General features: G+C 38.7%; 1 protein-coding gene across 2 annotated transcripts in view; it reads right to left on the minus strand.

The window, feature by feature from the left end:
- Window positions 1-538: 538 nt before the first annotated feature.
- elp3 (elongator acetyltransferase complex subunit 3) overlaps window positions 539-26,436 on the minus strand; it is a 36,189-nt gene continuing 10,291 nt past the window's right edge. The window contains exons 8-16 of one of the 2 annotated variants that reach the window (XM_059357025.1): window positions 23,183-23,344; window positions 22,896-23,022; window positions 11,369-11,562; window positions 8,227-8,317; window positions 5,215-5,280; window positions 4,978-5,050; window positions 4,823-4,933; window positions 4,509-4,590; window positions 539-1,680 (exon numbers count right to left, since the gene is read on the minus strand). In XM_059357025.1, the coding sequence (XP_059213008.1) occupies window positions 1,641-1,680; window positions 4,509-4,590; window positions 4,823-4,933; window positions 4,978-5,050; window positions 5,215-5,280; window positions 8,227-8,317; window positions 11,369-11,562; window positions 22,896-23,022; window positions 23,183-23,344 (946 nt within the window). In that variant the 3' untranslated portion in view covers window positions 539-1,640. Of the gene's footprint in view, window positions 1,681-4,508; window positions 4,591-4,822; window positions 5,051-5,214; window positions 5,281-8,226; window positions 8,318-11,368; window positions 11,563-22,895; window positions 23,023-23,182; window positions 23,345-26,436 lie in introns of both variants that reach the window. The other variant, XM_059357024.1, reaches the window with a different exon arrangement.

Consider the following 26,436-nt stretch of genomic DNA (forward strand, 5'->3'; position numbering starts at 1 on the left):
ATAAAGCAAAATATTGCAATTACACAACGGCTGCCCAGAGAGGACACTTCCCACAGTTCATTCATCCACTGCCAACCATTAATGAACGCTTGACTCATAATGGGTTTTCTATTTAATTGCAACATAAACATGATTAACTCAAACCGTGAGGCTAAACAGGTTTCTAATCTGAGACAAACACAATTTCAGACATACCCAGACATTCAGATTTCTCTTGATCAGACACATGTAACATTTGAGTAGAATTTAAAATGTCTCAGCAGGATTGCTGTCATTTCTTGTCAAAGTGAATCAGTACTGCTCTCTGGAACAGAGGTCATTGACAAGGCACTGGTGGTACCCATTTGGAGAGCTAAAAAATACCAACATGCTATCATTTGTGTGTGTTTTTAACTGCGACAAGCTGTTTTTTATTGTAGTTCACCCTGCCAGTTGCTTGATTCATCTGTAGACCAATCAGTCTGGCCACAAAAATCTCCCCATCCTTCAGTGGAGATGGTGTTTGCCCTAGGAGGCTGAAATTTTGGCTCATAAGCTATTGTGAATTCCCGCTATTGTAGCACCAGAAAGGTACAGAAGCAGAGAATAGCCATGCTTGTTTTTTTTGTTTTTTAATGCCAAAAAATTAACTTGTTATCTTGGAAAAAAATTAGCTTTGTTATCTGGAGTTATTCCTTTTATTACTTTGTATATTTGGTTCAAATCTATTGCAGACAGTGACTAAATTAGCTGAAGAATACATCTGGTTTCAAAATAAAGTGTTAACAAGGGTATATACAAAATACATAAGGAAATCAAATTAAATGGATAATATTCACACAAAGTGGAAAACATATTGCTTGTAACACTTAACACACATAAATTAAATAGAGTAACAATTTTTGACTTCTTCCATTATGGGTGTCACTGTCAGGAATTATGCAGCAATGTGTCTTTATAGCCCCTCAAGTATTCAGAAATGTAGATATTTCAAGATACAAATATGGGACATTGGAAAATCTCTAAACTGCACATTCATTTTAAAACCAGACATTATCACGTGTATCCTTCCGCTAATTTCACCAAGTCTGTCAGCTGATCTGGGCTGTTGGGTCATAGCAGCCAACATTAAATGCATTGAAAAATTATAAGTAATAAACGGAAACAATCTTTTGGTTGTTTTTTTTAGATACATTAATTATCTTGTCATAACGTATCGGAAAAAAACAGATTGTTGGCCTGTATTTTTTCTCTACCTTTATTTACTGCAGCAATAAAAAAATGTTTACATCTTAAATTGAACTCTGAGCCTCGTTTGGCTCCATCCCAAATAAGTTGACTTTATTCCTTACTCAGTCTCTCGCTTTGTCCTTATCTTAACACATTGGAGGAGATGCAGCAGCATTTCCTGCTGTGCACCTGATAAAAAGCAGGGACTAGCATTAAAAAAAACAAGCATTATCTCCTCCGATGCTAAGAAAACAGAAACAGTTTCACTAAACATACTGCAGCAATCATGTCCCGTGAATATTGTTTGATAAATACAATAATGTGTGTGTGGATGTTTGTGCGTCTGTAGCCACTGTCCAGATAAAAACATTGTCCAGGTTCAGTCCATTCCAGGTCCATAGAGGTCCTTCACCATGTACGGTCCCTCCAACTCATAGCCCATCTTCCTGTAGTAGTTCCTTGTTCCTACACCTGCAAAACACACACAAGATGATAATTAACACTGCTGCTTTACATTATATCTTATTGATCATTGTGGAAAATTCAGCCAAGTTTAGCTTATCTCTGCTTAACCCATAAGAACCCAGACCCAGTAATCCTTAAAGGAAAATTATGGGGGATATACCACAGACCAAGTGGACCACATAGAACACATTTATGATGTTTTAAAAAAAAAATACTACCCCTAAATGTCAGATCTGTGATGTGACATAATACGTTACATTGGGCGTTTATTGTATTTATGTTTATGATATTTCTTATTTTAACATTTAAAACACATTTTCTGCGTACAGTAACACAAATTTGCCTTTATCTTTGCATCTCCACAACATTTATCAAAATTGTGACATTAATAGTGCTGTTTAACAATAAATTATTTTTCAGATTTGTTTTTAAGTAACAAACTAAGAATAAATCAATAATACATTTTTTAAAATTACCATTTGCTTTTTTGTTTGTTTGTCCATAACATATCAAAATTGTGACTTTAATTTGTTCAGTTCCCTATTAACGGATTGGAATTGTTAAAAGGGTTTAAACTTAGCCTCGAAACAAAAAATATAATTTTTGAAATTAGCTACTTTTTCCACCTTTCTGTTTCCAGTCACACCCACATTTTGGAGAAGTCACTTCTTGTTAAAGTCACATGACCACCACACCAGGGTGTTGAGTATACATCGCTTAGGGATTTAATGAGTTAAGGTTAAGCATAAAGCTGAATATGGGAGATTCTAGAAGATTTAATGTGTTTGTTACACAGGTGTCACCATGGGTTCTTATGGGTTAATCTGGCTGTCTGTCTGACCCTGTTTCCATTTCTCACTAACATGTGGTCTGAGAGATCGGAACACAAGTGGACAGCTCTAAATACAGGTGAGAACACTGTCAGGACATATTGACGACGCATTGAGATCGGTTGTCAAAAACCACATTCGGAGGTGGTTCAGGCCGCATGTGTTCACATTAAGATACTGATGTCAATTGTTTAATCAGCAAAGACACAACTGTTTCTGGCACAACATAACTCTGCTACCAATTTGACACACAAAGTAAATGCTTCAATAAAAAACAGAGCAACATTGGAAAAATGCTTAAAATGAAAATAAACTTCTTTATTAAACACTATCACACTAGCTGTTAGATGTGTTCAAACCCCCTTTTTATATAGGGGTAGGGGTGGGGGGCAGATAGCAGGTCAACAGTAGATGCACCACAGAGTACACCATCTTAAAGAGACAGGTCTAGATTTTGGAAATTGTATTTACTGTATATAGTTTTGTGTGGAATAGGTGACCTTTCAGTGTACATGTAGTTTTGTGGAGTAAAACCTTGTAGTTTTGTGACCCTGCCAGCTTGCTGGTGTAGGGGGTATCTGGTTACAGATACAAATTGCCTCCCGAAGGGGGCACCAAAGGATGTGAGGGGTATAGGTTACTGATCAATTTTGCTATCAGAATTGTTAATTATTATCATAAATAATTTTTAATTATAATAAATGATATGACTTGATTTACTCCTTGGGCACCACTATGGTAAACAGAGAAAAGATAGCTAAATTACAGTAAATCAGTCTCATAAAGTTACTAAACTATTAATTTAGAACACTGATTAATAATTAACTTAATAATTATAATCAAATTACCATATTCATTTTTAGTTAACATTAGTTGAATGCTTTTGAAGTTCTTTTCATAGCAGAGGATGGCATAACACTCATTCATGTGCAACATTAAAAAGGAACAGCGTGTTTAGTCCAAAAAGATATTTATTCTAAAACAAAGCAACAAAAAAAAGCAAAAGACGCAATAAATAATCTAAAAGACTATTTACAGTGTAAATGTGGGAGAAATATGGAACTATCTATTCTGCCCAGAGCTCCGACACCAGAGCTCGACAAGTAAGCTGATGGCTTTGCATCCATTACACTACTGGCAAGTATCTTATACAACTTAATGTCCAAAATCCTAAACTATCCCTTTAAAGCTGAGAAACTCCATAGAACCCATTTTCATTCAAATATTTTGAGGTCAGAGGTCAAGAGACCCCGCTGTCGGTTTTTGGAGCATTATTTTGCCAACTTCCTCCGCAATATCATAACATGGTAATTCCTAAGATCTTCTAGTTTTACATGTTGTTGTTTATTCTGAGTCCACTACAGCTTCTATGGCCCCCCGACGGCAGCAATAATTGCTGTTTATTGCATTGCACTGATCTACAAATGAATGTGATTTTTACAGTATCTATTACCCACAGCTGATTCATACTGTATAAAAGGCCTTTTCATTAGCTCATTAAATCCCTGCAGTGATCTGAAGGCAGCAGGAAACATGTTCACAAACCTACAGTCTGTGAATAGAGATGTGCTGCACCAGAGAGCAGTATCATTGCACACAACCGTTCCCATTACCAGAGCTCATTAGTCCTCACAGACTCCTTTCTAACTAAAAGTGGTGTTTCACGTTTTATTTTGAAAATACATTAAAGTATAAATTCTGCGTTGTCACATCAAGTACAATATGATGTAGCTATTTACAATGTAAGAAATAGTAGAATTATGATATGCTAGCATTAGAGTGATGCGATCATGTAAACAGCTTCCCCAAACAACAAAAATATATTTGTTATTTTTTATTATTTGCTTCCATTATCATTGTAAAAATTAACTGCAGTAAAAACAACATCCTGTCTGCCTCTGGCTGCAGATTTGTGGTTCTGTGTGTTCACATTATGCCACTATCCAGATAATAAAGTCTAAGGAGAGGATAAATGATGCTCTCCTGGGCTGTTTGGTTTCTTACCTGAGATAACAGCCAATTTGCTGGAGCCATGTTCTTCTCTGGCAATTCTCTCTGCCTCCTCCATCAGCATCATTCCAAAACCCTGAACAAGAAGGAGAGGGACCAACAAGTTCATTTGTAAAATCAGTCATTTTTTCAAAACACTTTGAGCGACATATGTCTTATTTTCTGGTTAATATCAAACTTTTCTGGTCTCATGTGGGCCAGGAGCGATGGTGTCGGAGAAAAACAATCAAATTCACAGTTGGAAAAGAAATCAAAGTGTCTGGGTATCCACTTTATATGTAGAGTCTGCGTGTGAAACGTGAAGCCACCTGGTGCTGGAACTTGCTGGGGTCTCGGCTGCTGACGGGGACCACGCTGCCGTAAACGTGCAGCTCGCGGACGATGGACACGCCTCCTTTCAGCTCCGGGCGGAAGGACTGCGGGGAGCAGCGACGCAGACGCAGCAGGCCAATCAGGATGTCCTGCTTCGGATCCTCGTAGGAGAGGAAAGTCTCCCAGCCACCGTTAGCCACATAGTCCCTCCGCACCAGCTCCACCTGAACACACACTTATCTTTGTTAGGGGATGTAGTGGTTGTACAATAATCACTCGCAATTTGGTAAATAGATGCCTTTTTTAATAATCAGTGTCTTGGGCCACTCAACACCACAATGTTTCAATATTAGTGAATGCGCTTGATTTCCAGGATACTGTCCATTACCTGATAAGGTCTGACTTTGTGGTGGATCTCCTGAATGCCCACCTCTCGTGTTCTCACGTCTCGACACTGCACAGAGAAACAACCAGTTCAGAAACTCTAAATCTTGATGTCTCCTGAAGAATACAATTACATCAACTTGGCTGTTCAGAACATAATTATGTTCCATTCATGGTCCACATTTTTCAGCAATATGCCATACTGTGTATTGACATTCTGTAAAAAAGTGACAAGCTGCCATTTCTGTGCTGGATTCAAAGCAGCAAGTGGAACTTGCGAACCTTCTCAGAACCTGTTTGCTTTTCCAAAAGCTAGAGAGCCATGCCAATATGTCACTGTATATGTCTCCAGTTTCCCTGAAAAACCAGCTCCAACTTCAAGTTTAATAACAACAATGGCGGACTACATCGTCTCTTTACAAACATTGCTCCTGGCTTTGCGAGCCTACATTGGCATCCAAACACATTTTTCTGCTCGTCTTGAATGCCATGGATGACGGCTACGATCTTAACACTGGACCTAAGAAGTTAATGTTTGCTAGCTACCTAGCGCCGACTAACTGGTATTGACCACATTGCAGTTAAACTAATAAAATAAGATGAAAGATGCATGTTTTAGTTGGTTTTGTTTGTCACGGCAACCCCGCCCCCAGCCGCTGCCTGACAGCCGGTTCTTTGGCGGTGGAAACAAGAAGAACTGGTTCGAGATTAGACACCAGCTCAGAACCGGCCCTGGAACCATCTTGGTCAAAAAGGGGTATATGTAAACCTTAAAATTCACCATGGCAATGTTTTTCTAGCAAACAAAGCATCATCAGCTAGAGCGGCATTGCCAATTGATTAAAACCATCGTCGATTGGCAATTCAATCAACCATCGGCCCATGCCTATTTCACATACGAGTGAGTTAAAGATCCAGTCTGTTGCATCACTACTTAGCCCCAGTACTGCAAAGGGCTTTCATCAGTGTGTTACAACTTTGTTAAGACACTATCTATTGCCTATTGACATGTATTTAAATTAAAAAAAAAACGTATTGACAAAACTGACATCATTACTTACTGGAAATTTAAATCTTTCATTTAATTCATAATTTCCTACTGCCACTACTTCACATTAAAAGCATTCAACTGGAAAAAAAACAAAACACATGGTGGCTTTTATTGTGAAGCAAACACGATACGTTCGTCACTGAGCTTTGCACTGACTGATCGTTCCTCAAAAATGCATTAACAAAAAAAGATGACGGACATTTTGGAGATTTCTTGAACAGAAGGTTGATCTGAAATATGCCAGTAAGTGAAAGAACAGTCAGCAGCCACAGTGAGCTGTCACCTGCAGCTCTTCATCTCATTCCTCAGCAAGATAACCAACTATACTGTGTCCTGCAGCTGTGTGGAAAAATATGCAGCTGTGTGCATGAAATCATCCGTGGTGGCTGGCGGCATGAAACAAACAAGCAAACAGCTTTCTTTATTAAAGCTGTACATTTGTTTGGCTGCACTATAAACAGATACATCAGTTGCTCTTATGTTGTATTCCAGGAAATGTATTTGCTGCCCTTGGAATTCTGGGCCATAAGTGCAGGAATACCGAGGCAACATATGCCGGAAATAAAAGAAAAAAACCTGAACTCCACGTGATCGGAAGATTCAGTACTAAATCGCAAGGATTATTACTTTAGAGCAGCTACAAGGAACTTTTATTTTGTGTTGAGATGGTGGTACCTTTCGACAAAAGTGAGTGTTTCCATGAGCACCAGATTGCTGTTAGAAAACGTTTCATGGTACTTTCATGGTACTATAGCAGGGTCTCACAGTCTACCCTGCTGGTTCTGGTTTTTCAGTGCCTCCCTTCCATCAAGTGTGCCAAGCAAAACAGTGTGAGCCTTTAGCCGCGTTGGCTCCCAGGAAGCAGGTGGAAGCGACAGGGCAAGGGAGCAGTGAAACTGCTCAAGCCCCTGTTGAAGTCTGAGCTGAAGGAGGTTCCGGAGAGCCTGCATGATTTTGTTGGGTTTCGTTGGAACCAGACCCAGTGGAAACATAGCAAGCTTTAAGAATATCTATATAGAAATACAAATCTTCTCACTGATGGTCCTGTTTGCTTATGTAGGTCACATAGAGGCATCAGCATTAAGGTTAGAGTGTTTAACAAATAGTTTAAAGTTCCTTGTAGTTGCTTTCAAGGCTTTCAGTTACATGGTTGGACTACAATTCCTTAAAAAAAACATGGTAAAATAAGCCTCACAGTTTTGGGCAAGATTTTTTTTTTAATTTATTTTCTTCTGCATGTTTATCAATGCCAACAATAAGTTGCATTAAGTCTGTACAAAAACAAAGATTCAGCCTTGAAAAAGAGATTTAGGGTGATAATGAATGTGGTTCTTAATAATGAAAAGTGAGATGAAAAAGTAGGAAAAAGTAGAGTCCAGCTGAAAGTTTTACTGGTTGGGTTGGTGGAAAAGAGCAGATTTAAGTGTGGTCTTATTTCAGCCCGGCAGTCAATAAATACCTCACTAGTCTCCAACAGAAGCTTACAGGAGGCTTTTTACCCCATAGGTGTTTTCTGATGAACAGTTTGGATGAGACATTTTATCCTGAGACTCTTTGATGGAAGTTGGTGAGGGGTCTTGTGCTTCATGTGTTGTGCTGGCTGGTTACGTGCACCCTTCGGTGTTTTCAGGCTGAATGAACTTCTCCTAAAGCTGTCATCTACTTTCTACTTTCCAACATAAATTCAATAAATGGGGGGGGGGGGGGGGGGGGGGAGGGCGCTCCAATTCTATGCTCCAACAGTTCTAAACTATACTTGGCAGGTTTTTTAATTTGTCGTCTTACTTTATCATAGAAACGAATGCAAATTCTGACAGTCAGTCAGCATTTGTCTGTTGGCAGCAGCCAAGTTCTATGGTAGCTGTTTGGACTGACTCCCAGCTGGAGAAATCTATTGGCTTTCTCACTCAAAAAACAGCTGACATCATGTCCTTTAGTTTAATACAAGAGGCCTTTGAGTCTCACCTCAGTGCCCATGTCTTTCATCCTGGCCAGGGCCAACTCTCTCAGGTTGCCGTGCTCCACTCCGGAGCTCACCAGTGGCATGGGGATGTCCCTGATAGGTGCAGGAGCAGAGAAACGACAGATGATGCAGAAAACTTTAAAATGGGACATTGCACATGAACCCACATAAAAATAAATCCGTGCCTGGGGTCATATTCACAATTTAGTTTAAAAAAGTCTAAAACAGGCGGCAACCTCCGGGTCAGAGCAGTGAGGCAAACCAGGAAGTGCCTTAAGGTGCATTCTACCGAAAATTCCAGCAGGCTGAAGGCTGCAGAAGTTTTTGTGTCCATTCATTTCAATACAAAATGAGAAAACTTCTCACTTGATTTAATACCTCTAATATCCATAGAAGATAAAGAATCGTATGATTTGGGCCGTGGCTACCTTTGATTGACAGGTGGCTAACAAGGCGAACCGTCATCAGAAGAGAAACAGAATAATGCGTAACTACAGCACTGTGCCAATAAAGTTTTATATATATATACATATAGGACGTTTAGCAGTTTGGTCTCACAACTTTGACCCTTTCACACTGTATTTTCACTTAATGACAGTTTTTAAGTAATGTAAGTAACGTACATTTTGTTTTGGTTTTTTGCTAGCCAAAACGAACATCTTAGTTAATGCTACAGTTAATGCTAACATGGATTAGCAGTGAATTCGCTCAGTCAGGTTGCCGGTGTAGAGAGGTGTGTAGTCAGTGTTGTCAGATCCCTCTCGCTCATTCACAGTCCAAATATGGTCTGCTCCACATTTCCGAAAACAAGATGGCGACGCAAGATGGCGAGGAGCGTAACGATGAACTCGATGCCTCAAACGGGCAGTCCACAAACCAATGGGTGACGTCACGGTGACCACGTCCATTATTTATACAGTCTATGGTCTAAAAGTAGCTCCTAACTGGCAGAGTGAGAAAAAAATAAAAGGTCTGTCAGTCCATACTTTATGACTCCCAAGCTGTTTGGTGTAACAGTAATTCACAAAGCATTTATCACTAAAAGTGGTCTGAGAGAAGTTAGAGGCAGTGAGAAGCTGCCTGAATGCAGTGGGGAGAAGGACTTGCTTTCTTTTTTGGTTTCATTCTGCTGATTGACACATTGAGGTGATGCTGTCAGTAACGCTGCTGACTCTAATGTGCCTGGGGAAACTGCAGTCTCAGGTTTATTAGCAGCCATTCTGAGACCGTCACATAACATAATGAGAGCTCAACTACGGTCCCTGTAGCAAGAGATGGGGGACGGTTTAAATTTCCTATTACTGACTTTTCTGCATCGACACACACTTTCAACAGAGAATTGTGATGCATCCATTTATTGAGTATAGTAACAAGTTACGTAATGGAGATACATAATTAAATTTCAAAATATCGGCCAGGTCAAAACCTAGTATATGACTGATGGCATACGGTCAATGTGATTTTGTGAGCAATGTGTTAGAGGAATAGTAGATGTTAGTGACTATAATATGAATATTTTGGATGTTAGTAGTTAACACGCTTAATGACATAATAAACCTTACAGCCAATCCCCACTGGACGCGTTTAAAGAGCACGAGACGTGCGAACCCCCGCAAGTCTATTATAGCGGTGTTTAGTGAAGCATTTTCTGCATAGACAGCTGTTTAAATCACACATATATCTTGCTGTATAGGATGTGTTTTCAACATATTAACCGCATCAATGTTCACTGATCAATCAATTGATTGAATCAAGACTCCCGGTCTGTTTGTGTTCCTGTTTCACTACCTGCAGATTTCCCTTACTTGATACATATACAATCAATCAATCAATTACCACATATATATGCACCTTATACAGTTGAAACCAGAAGTTTACATACACTATATAAAAAGACACATATGCTTTTTTTCGCACTGTCTGACATGAAATCAGACAATCACTTTTCCTGTTTTAGGTCCGTTAGGATTACCAAAATTATTTCTATTTGCTAAATTCCAGAATAATGAGAGAAGGATTTTTTAAGACAATTTTTTATTACTTTCTTCAAAGTCAGAAGTTTACATACACTAACATTATTATGCCTTGAAACAATTTGGGAAAGCCCAGATGATGCTGTCATGTCTTTGGAAGCTTCTGATAGGTTTATTGACAACATTTGAGTTAATTAGAGACACACCTGTGAATGTATTTTAAGGCACACCTGAAACACACTGCTTCTTTGTGTCAAGTCATGGGAAAGTCAAAAGAAATCAACCAAGATATCAGGAAGAGAATTGTGGACTTGCACAAGTCTGGTTCATCCTTGGGTGCAATTTCCAGATGCCTGAAGGTGCCACATTCATCTGTTCAAATAATTATACCCAAGTATAAACACCATGGGAATGTCCAGCCATCATACCGCTCAGGAAGGAGACGGACTCTGTGTCCCAGAGATGAACGTGCTTTGGTCCAAAATGTGCATATCAACCCAAGAACAAAGGCAAAAGACCTTGAGAAGATGCTGGCTGAAGCTGGTAAGAGTGTGTGATTATCCACAGTGAAACGAGTACTGTACCGACATGGACTGAAAGGCCACTCTGCCAGAAAGAAGCCATTACTCCAAAAGAAACATAAAACAGCCAGATAACAGTTTTGTCAGACCACAGGACATGTCTCCAGAAATTAAGGTCTTTGTCCCTGTGTGCATTTGCAAACTGTAATCTGACTTTCAGAAGCTTCCAAAGACATGACAGCATCATCTGGGCTTATCCCAAATTGTTTCAAGGCATAATAATGTTAGTGTATGTAAACTTCTGACTTTGAAGAAAGTAATGAAAAATTGTCTAGAAAAATCCTTCTCTCATTATTCTGGCATTTAGCAAATAGAAATAATTTAGGTAATCCTAACGGACCTAAAACAGGAAAAGTGATTGTCTGATTTCATGTCAGACAGTGAGAAAAAAAAGCATATGTGTCTTTTTATATAGTGTATGTAAACTTCTGGTTTCAACTGTATGTATTTATTATATGTAACTAGAAATCTGTAAGCTATTACATTTCAAAAGTAACATTCTCAACATTGCCTACAAGTGAGGAGTTCTCTCTAAGGAGGCTTTAATCTAAATTGAGTCTCATCACCATCAGGCCTGTTCTTTGTCTCACCTCTGCACTCTGTAGACTCGTGTCCAGGGCGGCACCAGCGCCAGGATTCGGGCCACCAGGTCGACCAGGGCACTGGGTGTGTAGCTCTTATACCGGCCCGTCTTCCACAGCTCGTATAGACCAGTACCTCGGATCACCAGTGTTGGGTACAGCTTCAAACCATCAGGCCTGAATGCTGGATTCTCAAAAAACTCCTGCAGGAAACACATAGATCCAGTATTAAAGGGGATTCAATACACTCATGTTCAGGTTCACACTTGTATTTTGGGTTTCTACCAGAACATGTTTACATGATTTAATGTTGGAAAAAGAAACTAATTTCGCCCCCTGGTACTGTGTCTGAATATACCTGTATCCACCCTCTGTCTGAAACACTGTATTAGTGACTGTCTCTTTAAGAAACCCTTCTGGAAAAACACAGTCTGCTGATTGGTCAGCATCGAGGAGGTTGTGCCTTCTGAGCTTTTTGCCAGAAAGCCTAAATCTGGCAGTCTAAATGTTGTAGTTAATTAACCTGCAATTGACATAGAAAGAGGAGCGAAATCTGAAGGGCTTGTTGGATCACATGTTTTCTGCGAATTTAACATTCACAAACAATTAGCTTAGCAAATAAAACACTGGCCTCTGGTGGAAAAGCAAGTCTTTGTATTGAGTCAAGCTCAACTTTGGTGTACTTTGACTGGCAAAAGGGATTGCAACCATTCATCGATCAGGATTAATATATTGATTCAGTTGTCATCTTTAAGATACAGCTTTATTTTAAAATTCCCACTTAAAACGATGTATTCTTTTAATTATTTTTTTTTTTAAACATTTTTTTTCATTTAAATGACTGTAAAAACTCAATAATAAAATTGTCAAATCATATTTTAGTTTTTTTTTCTTGTGAGGTGATAGAAATATAACTGTAACTGTGTTAAATAGGCATATGTTATAGTCTCCAGTCGCCAGACATCGTTAGCAAGCCCCTGAACTGAATTAAAATTGTATGGTGGCACACTATATATCAGCAATATCATTGTTTAAGAATCAATATGCCATTGTATTGTGATGAAACTTGTGATTTACACCCCTAGTTGCACCATCTACCAGTAACAAAAACGTGTGTTTGTGTGGCTGACCCCACTTGAACTGATTACCGTGTGTGTCACATCCTGTATATGTGACCATGTTCTTTGGCAGCCACTGACTGGGTAGTCTCATCTCTCTGTGGGTTGATACCAACAGTCATGTGCACAACCACTGAAAAAAAGTACATTTTTCATGGCAGGTGCCCTTTACAATGTATGTCGGACTGCAGTTTTTCTTAGCAACCATGCCTGGTGTGTAAATGTTTCAGCAGAACAAAAATTCTCCAGCTCACAAAGTCACAGCCACCATTACAGTCCGTTTCTCATTTGTCTTCTGAAATGGAATTTCTGACACAATCTTAAATGAATTTACCATCCTTAAGTATTTCAACATGAAGAACAACAATGAATCAATTTATTTGACATTATCTGCTTTACCACACTTTACGGACTGACATTTATTGCTATATCTACAGTGTCATGCTAAGAGATAGACAAGTAGCTTCGTCTTTAAACGGGCGAAAGAGGAAAAAAGGGGAAAAAAGGAAATAAAGGGGGTTCAAATGAAATACCTGAGTTTATTTCATTCATATGACTTTTCTCTTATGACGCATGAAAGCATCAAAGGCACTGGGTCCTAAATGTAAAAGCAGGCATCCACTGAGCTCGTATGAAGCAGTTATCAAAGAGACAGCACAACCGTGCTCAGTTATTCAATTGAAGTCAATTTTGGTGTGCGATTTCGTGCAGTGAGGGGAATCAGTGTGATTTCCAGTCATTCTCCTCCCCCCTCCACTGACTATCATGATCAGAACCGTGAAGATCTGGAATCCAGGCGCATTCTCCAAAATAGGCCCGTTATCAGTACCTCATAATCTCTCTCTCGTCACAGCTCATAATCACACGAGGACATGTCCCACATGTCCCTGCACTAAACCTCAAGGAAGGAAGAGAGCGAAGGAAGGGGGAGCCGAGCTGACAAATAGCAATGCTTCCATACCAAAAAAGGAGACTATGCCCTATTTTGGGGATTCTGCCACTGCTACCATTTTGGATCACATAGCAGAGCTCCTGTTGGTTGGTGAAGAGGAACCCTGTTAAGGATGTGTCCCCCAGGACAGGGAGCATCTGTATACGGGAGATAAGTGAGAGAGGATCTCAGGCTGGGAGGAAGTTGTAATCGAATTTCATTATCAGGACAGCCATGATAGACGCAAGGAGGATGCAGAGCTCTGCTGCTGTGGCTCCTTAACTGCGCTGTGATCCAGGCCGACATTAGGAATTCAGTGGGATATGATCAGGAAAATACATACAAGTAAGATAATGGCTGAATAGGAAGCATGTTTAAATGAAAGAGATGAATACAAACGTCCCCTGCTTCCTTAAGTTGGCAACCAGTCCTAAAAAACTCTGTGCCAGGAAGGCCTGAATGGAATTATTATTACCAATTTGTCAAGGAGGTTGCTTTATATTCAAGTAAACATCCATCCACTGAAACCTCTGCTGCTATTTTGCATCATATTTGCAGCATCTGCTTCCCATTCTTGTCCAATTGGATACTGCAGGCAAACAAAACTTATGAGCTGGAATTTTCATTCAACCATCCATTCATTAGATTTCCCTACTTAATCCTTTAAAGGGTCATGGGGCAGCTGGAGCTTTAGTGGAGGACGGGCTGTACGATTATGGCTAAAATTATCACCACGAAAAAACTGCTCAGTCTTGAGATAACAAATGTCCCTATGTGTTGGTTTTTATGTGGTTAGCTTTAAAATCAGCCAGATGGTTTTAGTTTTGGTTTGAAGCAACACAAAGATAATCCAGTGAAAAACGGTACAGTCTATGTGTTCCCGTTCGTTCTCGGGATCCATGAGTTACATTTATTTTTGACCTTTAATATCCTACATACAGGGCTTTAAACCTTTTTAAACTGACAGAAGATTCAGGACATCTAACCAAGTTGCATCTATGTCCAGTCTCAAATTAAAGAACTTAGCAAAAATATTGAAGAAAAAAACCCATTATAATAGTCAGAGTCATACTTTTCTTTTGTCTTTAAGTTTTTTGGAAAGTTCTGAAAGTCACCTTTGACATCTCTGGGAGAGAGTTGAGATGGCTGAACTTAAACTTGTGGCACCAAACTCGTTTACCCAAACATTAGCAAAACACTCCAGTTTCATTGAAATGTTTGTGTGGTAACATTTGCTACTTATGTTGGCAACACTGGCCATCACTATTTTCCCTCTGCGGCCATAGTGTCAGCAGCCACATACTAGGCCCATTAACCCCACTTCAGTAAACTATTTAGCCCCAACAAAACCAAATAAAAACCCATCAGCATAATGTTAGTCAGCTAGCTAGCTGGCTAATTTCCCCTGGGCTTCTCTGAGAAAAAAACACCCAACTTCAGAAAATGAAGACTTGACGAAAAGAAAAGATTACTGCAAGTCTTTTTACGCTCTGTGTCTGGTGTGAACAGGTACAGTATTGTTCAAAATAATAGCAGTCCAATGTGACTTACCGGATTGATCCAAGTTTTTAGTATATTTGTTATTGCAACATGGCAAACAAGGTACCAGTAGGTGCAGTAGATTCTCAGAAAACCAACAAGACCCAGCATTCGTGACATGCACGCTCTTAAGGCTGTGCAATTGGGCAATTAGTTGAAAGGGGTGTGTTAAAAAAAAGTGGGGCATTCAATCAGCGAGGTCATCAATTTTGTAAAAAAACAGGTGTGAATCAGGTGGCCTCTATTTAAGGATGAAGCCAGCACTTGTTGAACATGCATTTCTCTTTGAAAGCCTGAGGAAAATGGGTCGTTCAAGACATTGTTCAGAAGAACAGTATATTTTGAGCAAAATCTTCTATGCTGATAAAGGTAATTTCATATTTTGATAAGGATATACACTAGCGCTCAAAAGTTTGGGATCACCCAAAAAATGCCTGTTACTCATCATTTTATTGCTTCTCAAATCAGCACAAAACCGTTTCCAGCTATGCTAACTAATTCTCAGGTGTTTAAATGATCAATGAGCCTCTTAATTTCTTCTAATTATAATGATTATGGCTTACATTTAATGAAGACCTAAAATTCAGTGTCCCAAAAAAAATTTATATTACAAAAGACTAATTTTAAAAAGTATGTTTAATATGGAAATGTTGTCATCTGAAAAGTATGTCCATCTATATGACTCAATACTTGGTTGGGGCTATTTCACTTGAACTACTGAAAATGGACTTTTCCATCATATTCTTATTCATTAAGATGCACCAGATATTCCATTAAAAAAATCAGCTGTTCTAGCTTTAATATTCATTTACCACATTTACAACATCTAGACTGTATGTCTGTTATTTTAATTACAAAATGTTGTGCTTTTCTTTAAAAAATAATGACATTTCTAAGTGACCGCAAACTTTTGAGCGGTCGTGTATATATTGCAATATAGCATGTTTTCTTGTCATTCAATAAATAAATACTCCGTTAAAGCCTAATTTGTATACTCCGTACTCCATGTTAGCATGTATTAATGAAAACACAACAGGGTACCTTTAACTGGGGCCGAATGAGTACAACCTAGCCTAAAGCTTACACTCGCATGTTAAGAATATAAATAATTCTGAGGTTCCAAGTGAAAAAACTTTGGCTACAATCGCCTCTTCCCCATCTTTTACAGATATTTTCCACTACTTCCACTTCCCGTCTGACTATTTCCAGATGCACCGTGTTCTAAATGCAGCACGAAGTTTATGGATCCCAGGAAAAATCCTGAGATGCTTAGTTTGGATCCTGGAGTGATGATATTTAGGAAGCTGCATATTTTATCCCCACTCACTAGCACGAAGCATGTCATGGAAGATTAGATATGATGAGGGAGAGCAAAGGGGAGCCACACACAAGTTGTATAATCTGAAGGTGTCAGTGTGATAAGAGAGGAGGGAAGAGAGGCAGAGAGGGAGACAGTGTGGTTGGGAAAAGACAAGAGACGGAGACAGATGAAGCGACAGGAGATGGAAAGAAGACAGAAGAGAAGAGAAAGTGTCAAGTGAAAAGCTACGACTGGAGAGGAGAAAGAAGAAGATAAAGTGAAAGATAATGGAGACGAGAGAAAAGCAAGAAAAGAGACAAACAAGAAGTCAGGAGAGAGAACATATTGAGACGGCACTCTGGGAGAAAAAGACAGCAGAGACAAAAGGCAGGAAACAAATCTAGGGGGAGAAGAAGTGATAGAGGAGGTGTTACAGGAAAGCAAAGAAAGAGGCTCTGAGGACCAAATACACATTTAATCTGCTTCCTCTCTCTGTGCCGCCCTGCTGCTGCCCCCATATTACCATCAAACACACATTCACACAGAAGTGCTTCAGTAAACACAAACACACACGCACAAAGAGGTAATGTAAGAAATCTGCGGAAAGACACAGACTCTCTTCCACAATTTAAATCTTTCCTGACTAGAGGTGTCCTGAAGGCCTTCATCACTATACAGTGCATTTACATTTTCCTCAGTCAGCGCTACCAACACACATCAGTAACATCTAAAATCTGTGCTTTGCTTTTATACAACTTTAAAATAACTCCAGCGTCCAATCTAGTGTCAGGACAATCACCAGACAATGAAGTGGCTGTGCTCGGAATTCTGAGCCAATCGATTGCCTGCACATAGTTCTCAACATGGCAGTGCTTGAGAAAGCGGCTAGCAGCTAGCAGTGATAATAGGCCTGGGCCGATCATCGATTGAATTGAAAATCAACAACGGTTTGAATCAATTGGCAATTTTCTGGTGCAATTCGAGGGCCGATGCGGGGCCAGTGCCTAACCTCAAACCAGTTCTTCATGTTTCGACTGCCAAAGATCCGGCTCTTGGACAGGAAAACTGGTTCCAGAGCGGTACCAACTCTTTGCAAACCACCAACCACTTCAGGTTCACATCAGGGGCTGGGGGCGGGGTTATGGTGACCAACAAGACCAACTAAAACATGTATCATTCATTTTATTTTATTTGTTTAACTGCAATGTGACTGCTCCAGGCAGTCTGTGCTAGGTAGCTAGTTAGACCTAGCGGGCTAGCATTAGCTTACAAAAAGGCTAACATTAACATCTTATGTTCAGAGTTAATAAGAACATAATCACCAACATTTGTAGTGAGATGATGTAGTCTGTCATTGTTGTTATACTTGCTGAGAGAGCGGAGACGTAATCAGACGTATACAGAGATGTAATGATGTGGCTCTCTAGTCTGTGGTAAAGGTAACGGGTTCTGAGATGGTTCACCAACTTTTCCCCCTGATCCCCGTATTTAAACTAAGATAAGTTAACCATCCTGGCTATATATTCATACTCAACCACATTCAGATTGTCACTAATCTTGACGTGCAACTACCTGCAAAACACACAGTAGTCCTTTAACCCTCTGAACCCCAAGCAGTTTCAGGGTGTTTTTTGCTCTTTTTATAATTTACTCACTGTGGCCTTGTCTTTCACTGCAATATAAAAGTCCTGCAGCTCTAAAAAAAAAAAGACATAAATTATATGTATATATATATATATATATATATAAAAGAAGTCTAATTTCTGTGATGATTTAAAAAAAAATGGAATAAAAATGGAATCTATATATACAACACTTTTCAAAGTGTCATGAATACTGGGGAAAAAATGGGATTGAACATGCTATATATATTGAACTATTTACATTTTAACAACCTCTCCTGTCCTCTCCTATCTGCTCTGCGTAAACAGTCTGCAGTTCTGTCTCATATTCAGCGAATAATGTTGTGTGACTGTATGTCTCAGCAGAATCATTCATGGCTTCACAGTGTCACTGAGGAGCAGAATCTAATGTTTTTAACTGGATCTGGTTATTCCGCTTTATTTATGGCAACAATTAAAATGAGACAAATAGAATAAAGTGATTTTTACAGAAATATCACAGCTACTTTTGGATTGCTATTTCTAATGGAAACTTTCGTAACCTATGATCTGTTCAAGGAGTGTCAGAAAGCTCAAATATCTATATTCCTATAAATGGTGTATTTTTGGCAAATTGTTAAAGAAAACATACATTTCAATCCTGCTGGTGGGGGTTCAGAGGCTTAACTTTACTAAGTGCCCAACAAGACTTGCATAATTTATTCCCTGTTCACATTAAAGTGCCAGTGATTTCAGATGTATCCACTGTTGGCTTGTGCAGACATATTCTCTTGTTTCATCAGTCTTCCCCTCTGAGCAGAACCCAACTGTTCCCAAATTACATCTGAATGTTCCATCTGTTTTGTTTTTTTGTCTTTTCTTCTTTAATTCATAGCTCACTACAGAGGAAAATGAGGTTGTTGAGCCTTTTAACCTCCGTAGACAACTCCATTGTAGTGACACGCCTGTGAATCTCCACACTGCCAGAAAAAGCAATAACACAGAAACAGTTCAATTAAGAGGCAAAGAAGAGAGCAATTGTTGCTATTGTTGGATCCAAGACAATGAGTGACATATTTTGGTAAGAGTCACAGAGGTGCATCAGAGTGTCATCTGCACTAATAAGAGCAATCTTCCTTCATTGTGTTGTTAATCACTTAATTTCCGTTTCATCACAGTTAAAATAAGCCAAATGAGCTGATATTAGGCACAGGCTCAAACTGAGTCTTCATTAACATCCTACAGTCAGACATGTTGGGATGGAGCATTGTCTCGTTCTGCACTTTCAAATTAAAGCGACGTATCCAATCAGAGCTGTAAAGTGTGCCTGCTGTTGAGAGACATCTAACAGGATTTTCTATCGAGTGGCATCACAGTTAGGATTGTGAGTTGACTGTCACAGCTTTTCCGTTTCTATTTTAAGATGCTACATGTAGGACTTACTTGTTACTATACCACTGTGAAATAAGTAGTGATGACGCACTTTGATGCCAAGCAAAAAAGAAGAAATGATTGCTAACGTCACAAACGATAAACTTAATGATCGACTTGATGGATAACTTCCCTGGTGTCATTTGACGTCTGTAGTACATAGTTTTTTAATATCATGTACGTCCTGAAACTCAAACGAATAGATCATGTCCTACAAATGATATCTGAGGATTCCAATTATTATGGTTAATAATCTGTATTAAATAGACCATGAGTGACCACGCTATATCCATTTAATGTAAACAAATGCACATTTGCATGCCAGCCATAAGTGGAATACAGTTATTTGCAGACTATCTAATGATTGACAGTTGTTTCCAATTCAACTAAACTCTTTGATCAGCTCAAAACCAAACATGTCTGTGAGTACAAGGGATGTGGTTTTATGGGCCTCCTGGTGGTCTAGTGGTAATGCCACATGCTATGTAATGACTTGTTGGATTCTCGCTTTGTTACAGTTCATACACTTCTCTCTCTTTCTGGCTCTCTAGCTTTCCTGTCCGTAGCTACATAACAGCAAAAATGTATTAAAAATGTAAAATTGTTTAAAAAGAATGTGATATAAAGAGAAAAACTACAATGCTAAATTCATTTTCCTCTAATCCTAACCCTTCCCCTAGCCCTAAACCCACCCAGGTAGGTTAATGTTCCAACTGAAATTTGATACATCCTGCTTTGATTTATGTTTGTGTGTTCAAACTCTTTAGAATTGGGTCTGTAAATCTCCATCCAAAGTGATTAACCGGAAGGCCATGATTGAAGTCCAGAATAGATGGTATGAAACACAAACCCCCATGACTCTGTGTAGACGAATGACTATGGATGGGAATAGTTAATCGATGATTGATTAATGGTCGTAAAGAATATGGTCGATCTGATGTGGGCACCGAATAAAGAGACAAAACCTGTATCTATTTTCACATCCCCCAATACATAGTATAATAGACTATGCCTTGTTTGTGTTTTAGAGCCCTATGCTTTTGCAGCGTGAAAATAAAGATTTAATTAAGAAACACACTCATTAGTTTCCTGTTTTTGCTAAAAAAGACAACTGTTCTTTATATATACATACATATAAAGAAATATCTTTTAATTTGCCCAACAATTAATCAATTACTTGATCCATAACATTATAAATGCTCGAGTTGGCAGGTTTCTTCTAAACGCCCATCCCTACGAATGACTACAACTCTGTATGCACGATAGAAATATCTCTAAAGCTGTGCATGTGCATGGGCCTCATCTGCACTGTGAAAGTGAGCCAAATGAATGAAGACACCCACTAAATCAACTGCATATTAATATCTCTGTCAGTTTCCTCACTCTTTAGTCCTGACATTAAAAAAAGAAGGAAAATTAGCAATTTTGTCTTTTGTGCCCCATCATGCAAGGGTTAACATTCTTCGGCGTGGCTGTGGTTATTCATAGCAGCAATATCTTTGATTCATCTCCTACACCCATAAACCATCATCAGCAGTGACATCTCAATCACCTAACTAAAAGGAAAGAGTCTTCGTCTGCCTTGTCTGATTGTATGTCCTTTGATTTTCTCTACAACCATTCATCCGATCCACTTCACACTTGGCGGATGTACTGCTGAGGACAGTGTCAAGCACGAGCTCTTGTGATCCACGGGTCCTATATGTATTTTTGTCATTTCTGCTTTATTCCATAGTCAGAGAATGAGATAGAAAAACTAGGGGACAGAGTCCTGATTATAAATCCCCCTCATTTTCTTGGCAAGAGCAGCAGCCCTGTTGGTTGAGGGTAGGCATTGACTTTGAGTACCACAGGTTATGATTGCCCATTGGTCAGGGGACAGAACCTGAACCAAACGGGTGGTGGTACGTTGTGATAGCATGGATACCTTGCTAATTTTTGCGCTTGAATCCTATGCAGGGTATGACTGCCTATGATAAACTGTATGTTTTTTGCCCCAAAGTGAATCAATCATAAAGAGGACATGTTTGTAAAGGAGAGACTCTTTGATAACCTTAGAACTCATTTTCATCCAGATATCTTGAGGTCAGAGGTCAAGGGACCCCGTTGAAAATAACCATGTCAGTTTTTTATATTTAGCATAAGCATTATTTTGCCCCCTTCTTAAAAGACGGCATTACATGGTTGTTGCATGCGGATGTTCAGCAGATATGGCTGGGATCTTCTAGTCATTTGAAACTAGTATGTTATCTGTAGCTTTAAAACTCAGCACACTACTCTAATACCCCCTTTCCACCAATGCAAATCTAGTTCTTTTACTGGGCTGGTGCTGGAGCCGGTTTGCAAACGTCTCGGAACCTGTTTGCTTTTCCACGGGCTAGAGAGCCACGTAATTACATCACTGTGTATACGTCTGTATACATCTCGGCTCTCTCCTCAAGTATAATAACAACAACAACGGCGGACTACATTGTCTCTTTACAAATGTTGCTCCTGGCTTTGTGTTGGCATCCAAACAGGACATGTTCAACACATTTGTTCTGCTTGTCTTGATCACTATGGACGGCAATTAATTGCGTGGTCGAAAAGTGGGTTAAAATAACTATTAAAGCACCAAACAATTTGCTGGGTACAGCCCGTTCTCTGTTGCTTGCTACAGTATACAAGAACAGATGACAACATTTCAGGATTCAAACTTTTCAAGCATCAGGAATGTAACTTTCAGAATGAACTTCATTAATGCCATAAAATATATTCTTGTGAAGTTGAAGTTGTTTGGATGAGCATGTCAATACCAGAGGCAGAGCAATCAGCCCGTTTTAAACAGGCACTCCACCAGACAATATCAAAAAGTCAGGAAGATAATCAGCCAACGAGGTGCCTTAAATCTGCATTATTTCAAATGACCAGCAGGGGGCGACTCCACTGCTTGCAAAAAGAAGTCCAACAGTATAGAAATCAATGAGAAAATGAGGATACATCTCCAAAAAACAAGATTGATACAGCCATGATGTTAAACACAAGGCTTCAAAACAGTAGTCCCCAAACCAGTGGGTAATGTGACTATGTCCACTTCCTTTATACAGTCTATGATTATAAATCAAATTATACTGTGATATTACTTTTTTGCAAAATTGTGCAAATCCACCAGAACTAAACTATTCTAAAGTTCAGTATTATAGTTTAACCTAATGCTATGCACATCATGTCATATGGCTTATTGACAGTATTAGTATATTATAGCAATAACGTTATTTTGCTAGCCATTTGGGTGCATAGGCTACTCTGTGGGATCAAATATGGTATGCAAGAAGTATTTCTACTTCGAATTCCAACATTATTTTCTTTTTCCAAATTCTAATCAAGGTATCAACTCATAAGATCACTTATTTGGAAGTGGTTTCCTGGTACAGTGCCACCCATAACCAACTATTATAACAAATATGACTAACTAAGCTAACACTGTTTGTGTTGTGTAGTCTTAAAAATGGAAAAGAAGAGAGCTCAACATTCGCAAGCTGAAAAAACAGACTTCCGAAACCTCACTTACAACTGAAGGAGGTATAATTATGTGTAATTATTAATATAAACAACAATAATATTTATAAATGCTTACTATAAACTGCTCCACATCCCTCTCCATCCCCACATTAGGCAGATCTGGCATCATGTGGGCGACAACTTTGAAGCCGGCGTCCTTTGAAAGGTGGAAGGACTCGCATACAGCTCGCACCGTGTGGCCTCTGGAAGAAAGACACATTTACAAATACAGATTTTAACTATAAAGCCTGAAGGTAGAGAAAATAGAAGCATAATCTATCCATCACACACCATCAGAACTGCTGTTATCATGTCTGCTTCCTTATCTACATCCACCTGTTAGTTCCAGCCTGACCTACTGACCTGTTGGTGTCTCGGGCCACGTCTTCATACACACTCTGCACTCCTATCTCCAGGCGGGTGCAGCCGTAGCTCAGCATGTCACTGAGGTGTCGCTTCAGGCAGTAATCAGGCCGCGTCTCAATGGTGATTCCCACACACTTGGTGTTACTGCGCTCCGAGTACCTGCAGGAGGAAACTGTCTCAGTCATCTCTGCTTTTTACCATTTCTGCTGATAGCCATTTGGAGTCCATGAAAGCACCAGCCTATTACGGACGAAAATCAAAGCAATGTCGAGCCCTGCCGTCAGCCCTCCTCCAACGTACTGGCTTGAAACTTTATGCCAGTTTTTGTTTGATAATGAGATGCCAAGTAAAACCGGAGATAAGGTCACAAATATTTAGTATGAAAATATACAACTACATGTTATCCTCATTTTACCTCTTGTATGTTATATTTTCAGCCTGTGTTCACATTTTCAACATTTGAAATTCTTCTTTGAGCATGATTGTGTTTGAAAGTTAAAAAAAAAACATAATCAAAGTGAAAAAATAATAATCAGTTCATAAATTTTATATCGTAATTGCTTTGATGTAATACTTTACTATACTAATCATTTTATTTGACTATTTATTCTTATTGAGTACATTGGAGTGTTCTATATGCTAGGATCATTAGGCAACATCAATTTACATGCTGTGAGTTTGCACAGCTCATTATCCAGACACTAACCTCACATTAAGGACACACTAATGTGAAACAGAAACAGAGGATAGCAACAAAAAAAGGTTTGTAAAGCAAATGTGAAATGACATATTAATTAGTGTTTACTTTGTATCAAAGGCAAGTTACATACTTAAGACTGTTCAGCCATTTAGAAGTCTTGACTGTAATGAGATGAAGATTATTGCACATAATAACATTTTAAGTTATTCCTTCACAGAACTTACAGGTTAGTATCAGTATGTTTCTATCATTTAGAGTGGCTAGAATAAATATTTTTGTAATGATAATGAATTAAATGAGTGTGCATCATGTGAAAGTGTATCTCAGCTTTACAGGCTGTTTTAGTGTCTTTCAGCTCACTTTAAACAACTGTTCACATATTAACTTTATAAGTGGCAATAATTTAAAGGGTGCATATTAGGTTTCAGGTTCATACTTGTATTTTGGGGTTTTACTGTTTACATGCTTAAAAATTCAATAAAAAGACATTATTTTTCTTATATTGCCTGTCTGAATATACTTGTGTTTAGCACCCGTCTCTTTAAGTCCCCCTTAAGAAAAAGCCGATTGGTGAATGTTCAAGGGTCTGACGCATCTGTGTTCTTGGCGTCTCTGCACCATCATTGCAGCCGGGGAATAAATGTTCTGACACTGTAGCTGCACTTTCTATTCATGTACAGTAATGCTGTGACATCACAACCCTGACGGCCCATTTAAAGGCACTGAATTGAGCATAGGCTTAGGCTTCTGCTGACAGTGATCAGATCTGAAATCAATTATTTGGTTTTAATACACCAACATAACATGAGCTTACATTCAGAACAAAGATGAAATAAAAAAAATAAATTTCCTGTGCATTTAGAGATGTTTGTGGTGGAGCAGCATGCTGACAGACTGGCAATTTCAAGTAACCACGATTGGAGGATCTCCCATGCCTAATTTTGACATTTTTATAGTATATATATATAGTACCTCGACATGCTTTATAATAATAAAAACAAAGACATGGAAATCTCACTTTCTTCATTATTGGACCTTAGATGCTATGTTTCCATCTAGTTACACTACCCCAGATGGGGAAAAACAGTTAATGTAGGTTTTAATTAATTAATCAATTTGTACTGGTAGGACTCAAGGAGGCGAGGGGCTGAAGACAGCATTGAGCAACAGGAGTCAGCTGTACAACAGCATTAATTGAACAAGCTATCCAATGATTTCCCATGAACACTTTTAATGACTTTTCAATTGCTAGTAATCTCCACTTTTAACCCTATTTTCACATAGACTCTTAAAAGAATAAAAATTAATTAAAAAATATATATATACACACATTGTGGATGGGAGCCCTAATTAACTTTGTATATGGGTATAATCTGTATATATGTATATTTCTGATATCAAATATTAAAAATAATGATTTTAATGTTGTTGTTTTTTAATCAAATCAAGTCGAAAGCGAATTAAAAATGAGATTCTGACTAATCATGTCAATCATCCACCCATACATACACACAGTTTAAACAGTTTTCAAGAATGCGAGCACCTTACAGCTGTCTAAATGACATACAGTACATAAAATATACTGATTCTCTCACTTTTCATCATATTATATATATATCCCCACGACTGAGTGGTCGCAAAGACTAGAAAAAGTGCTACATACAGGTGCATCTCAATACATTATAATATCATAGAAAGTTTATTTATGTCAGTAATCTAATTCAAAAAGTGGAAATAACACATTATGTCTTAATTTATTTAATTTCTTCTAATTATAAAGATTATGGCTTACATTTAATGTCAGTGTCTCAAAAAAAATTAATATTACAAAAGACCAATTTTAAAAAGTATGATTAATATGGAAAGGTTGGCCTCTGAAAAGTAAGTCCATCTATATGACTCAATACTTGGTTGGGGCTATGCACCTGTAAGTGCAGTCCATTTACAATTTAATTGTAATTACCTTCCCCAAAACTACTTTGTTTTCAGTTAAATATTTGGAAAAATGTAATCGTATGATTATCAACCTGATTCTCCAACAGTAGGCAAACTTTAACCTTTGCAACTGACCACTAAATCCGTGTGTGACCAAGACTCCTGGAAGATGTTTGTGTGTCCACTGCTGATCAAAGAAGCATTAAAGCAGTAAAAAAAAAAGGCAGTCAGATGTAGAAAGTGACTTAGGTGAAGCAGTATCATCGCTTGTCATTCTTTAAATGTAATCTCAAGATTTTCATCTCGTCTGAACCTGACTCCACTGCCACTTCTAAACTTATTTGAGTCACTGATTGAAATCCCCAAAACAACAGAAGCGAGTTCACAGACACATCTCATCTCAGCACACCAGCCAGCTGTCATTTTCTCCACTCCAGCTGCTCCAATGACCATTAGCTCCCCTCATGCCAGCACATATTCCTTCTGATTCTGTATCTGCTGGCGATAAAAGTCCATCTTTTACAGTCTGCTGGCTGATTTACACCAATTACAGGAGTTTATGCTCCAGAGAGGATGATCAGATTGTATGAGATGAATCAATAAAAAGTCTATTATC

This window comes from Centropristis striata, chromosome 18 (genome assembly GCF_030273125.1).
Source record: "Centropristis striata isolate RG_2023a ecotype Rhode Island chromosome 18, C.striata_1.0, whole genome shotgun sequence".
NCBI classification, from domain to species: Eukaryota; Metazoa; Chordata; class Actinopteri; order Perciformes; family Serranidae; genus Centropristis; species Centropristis striata.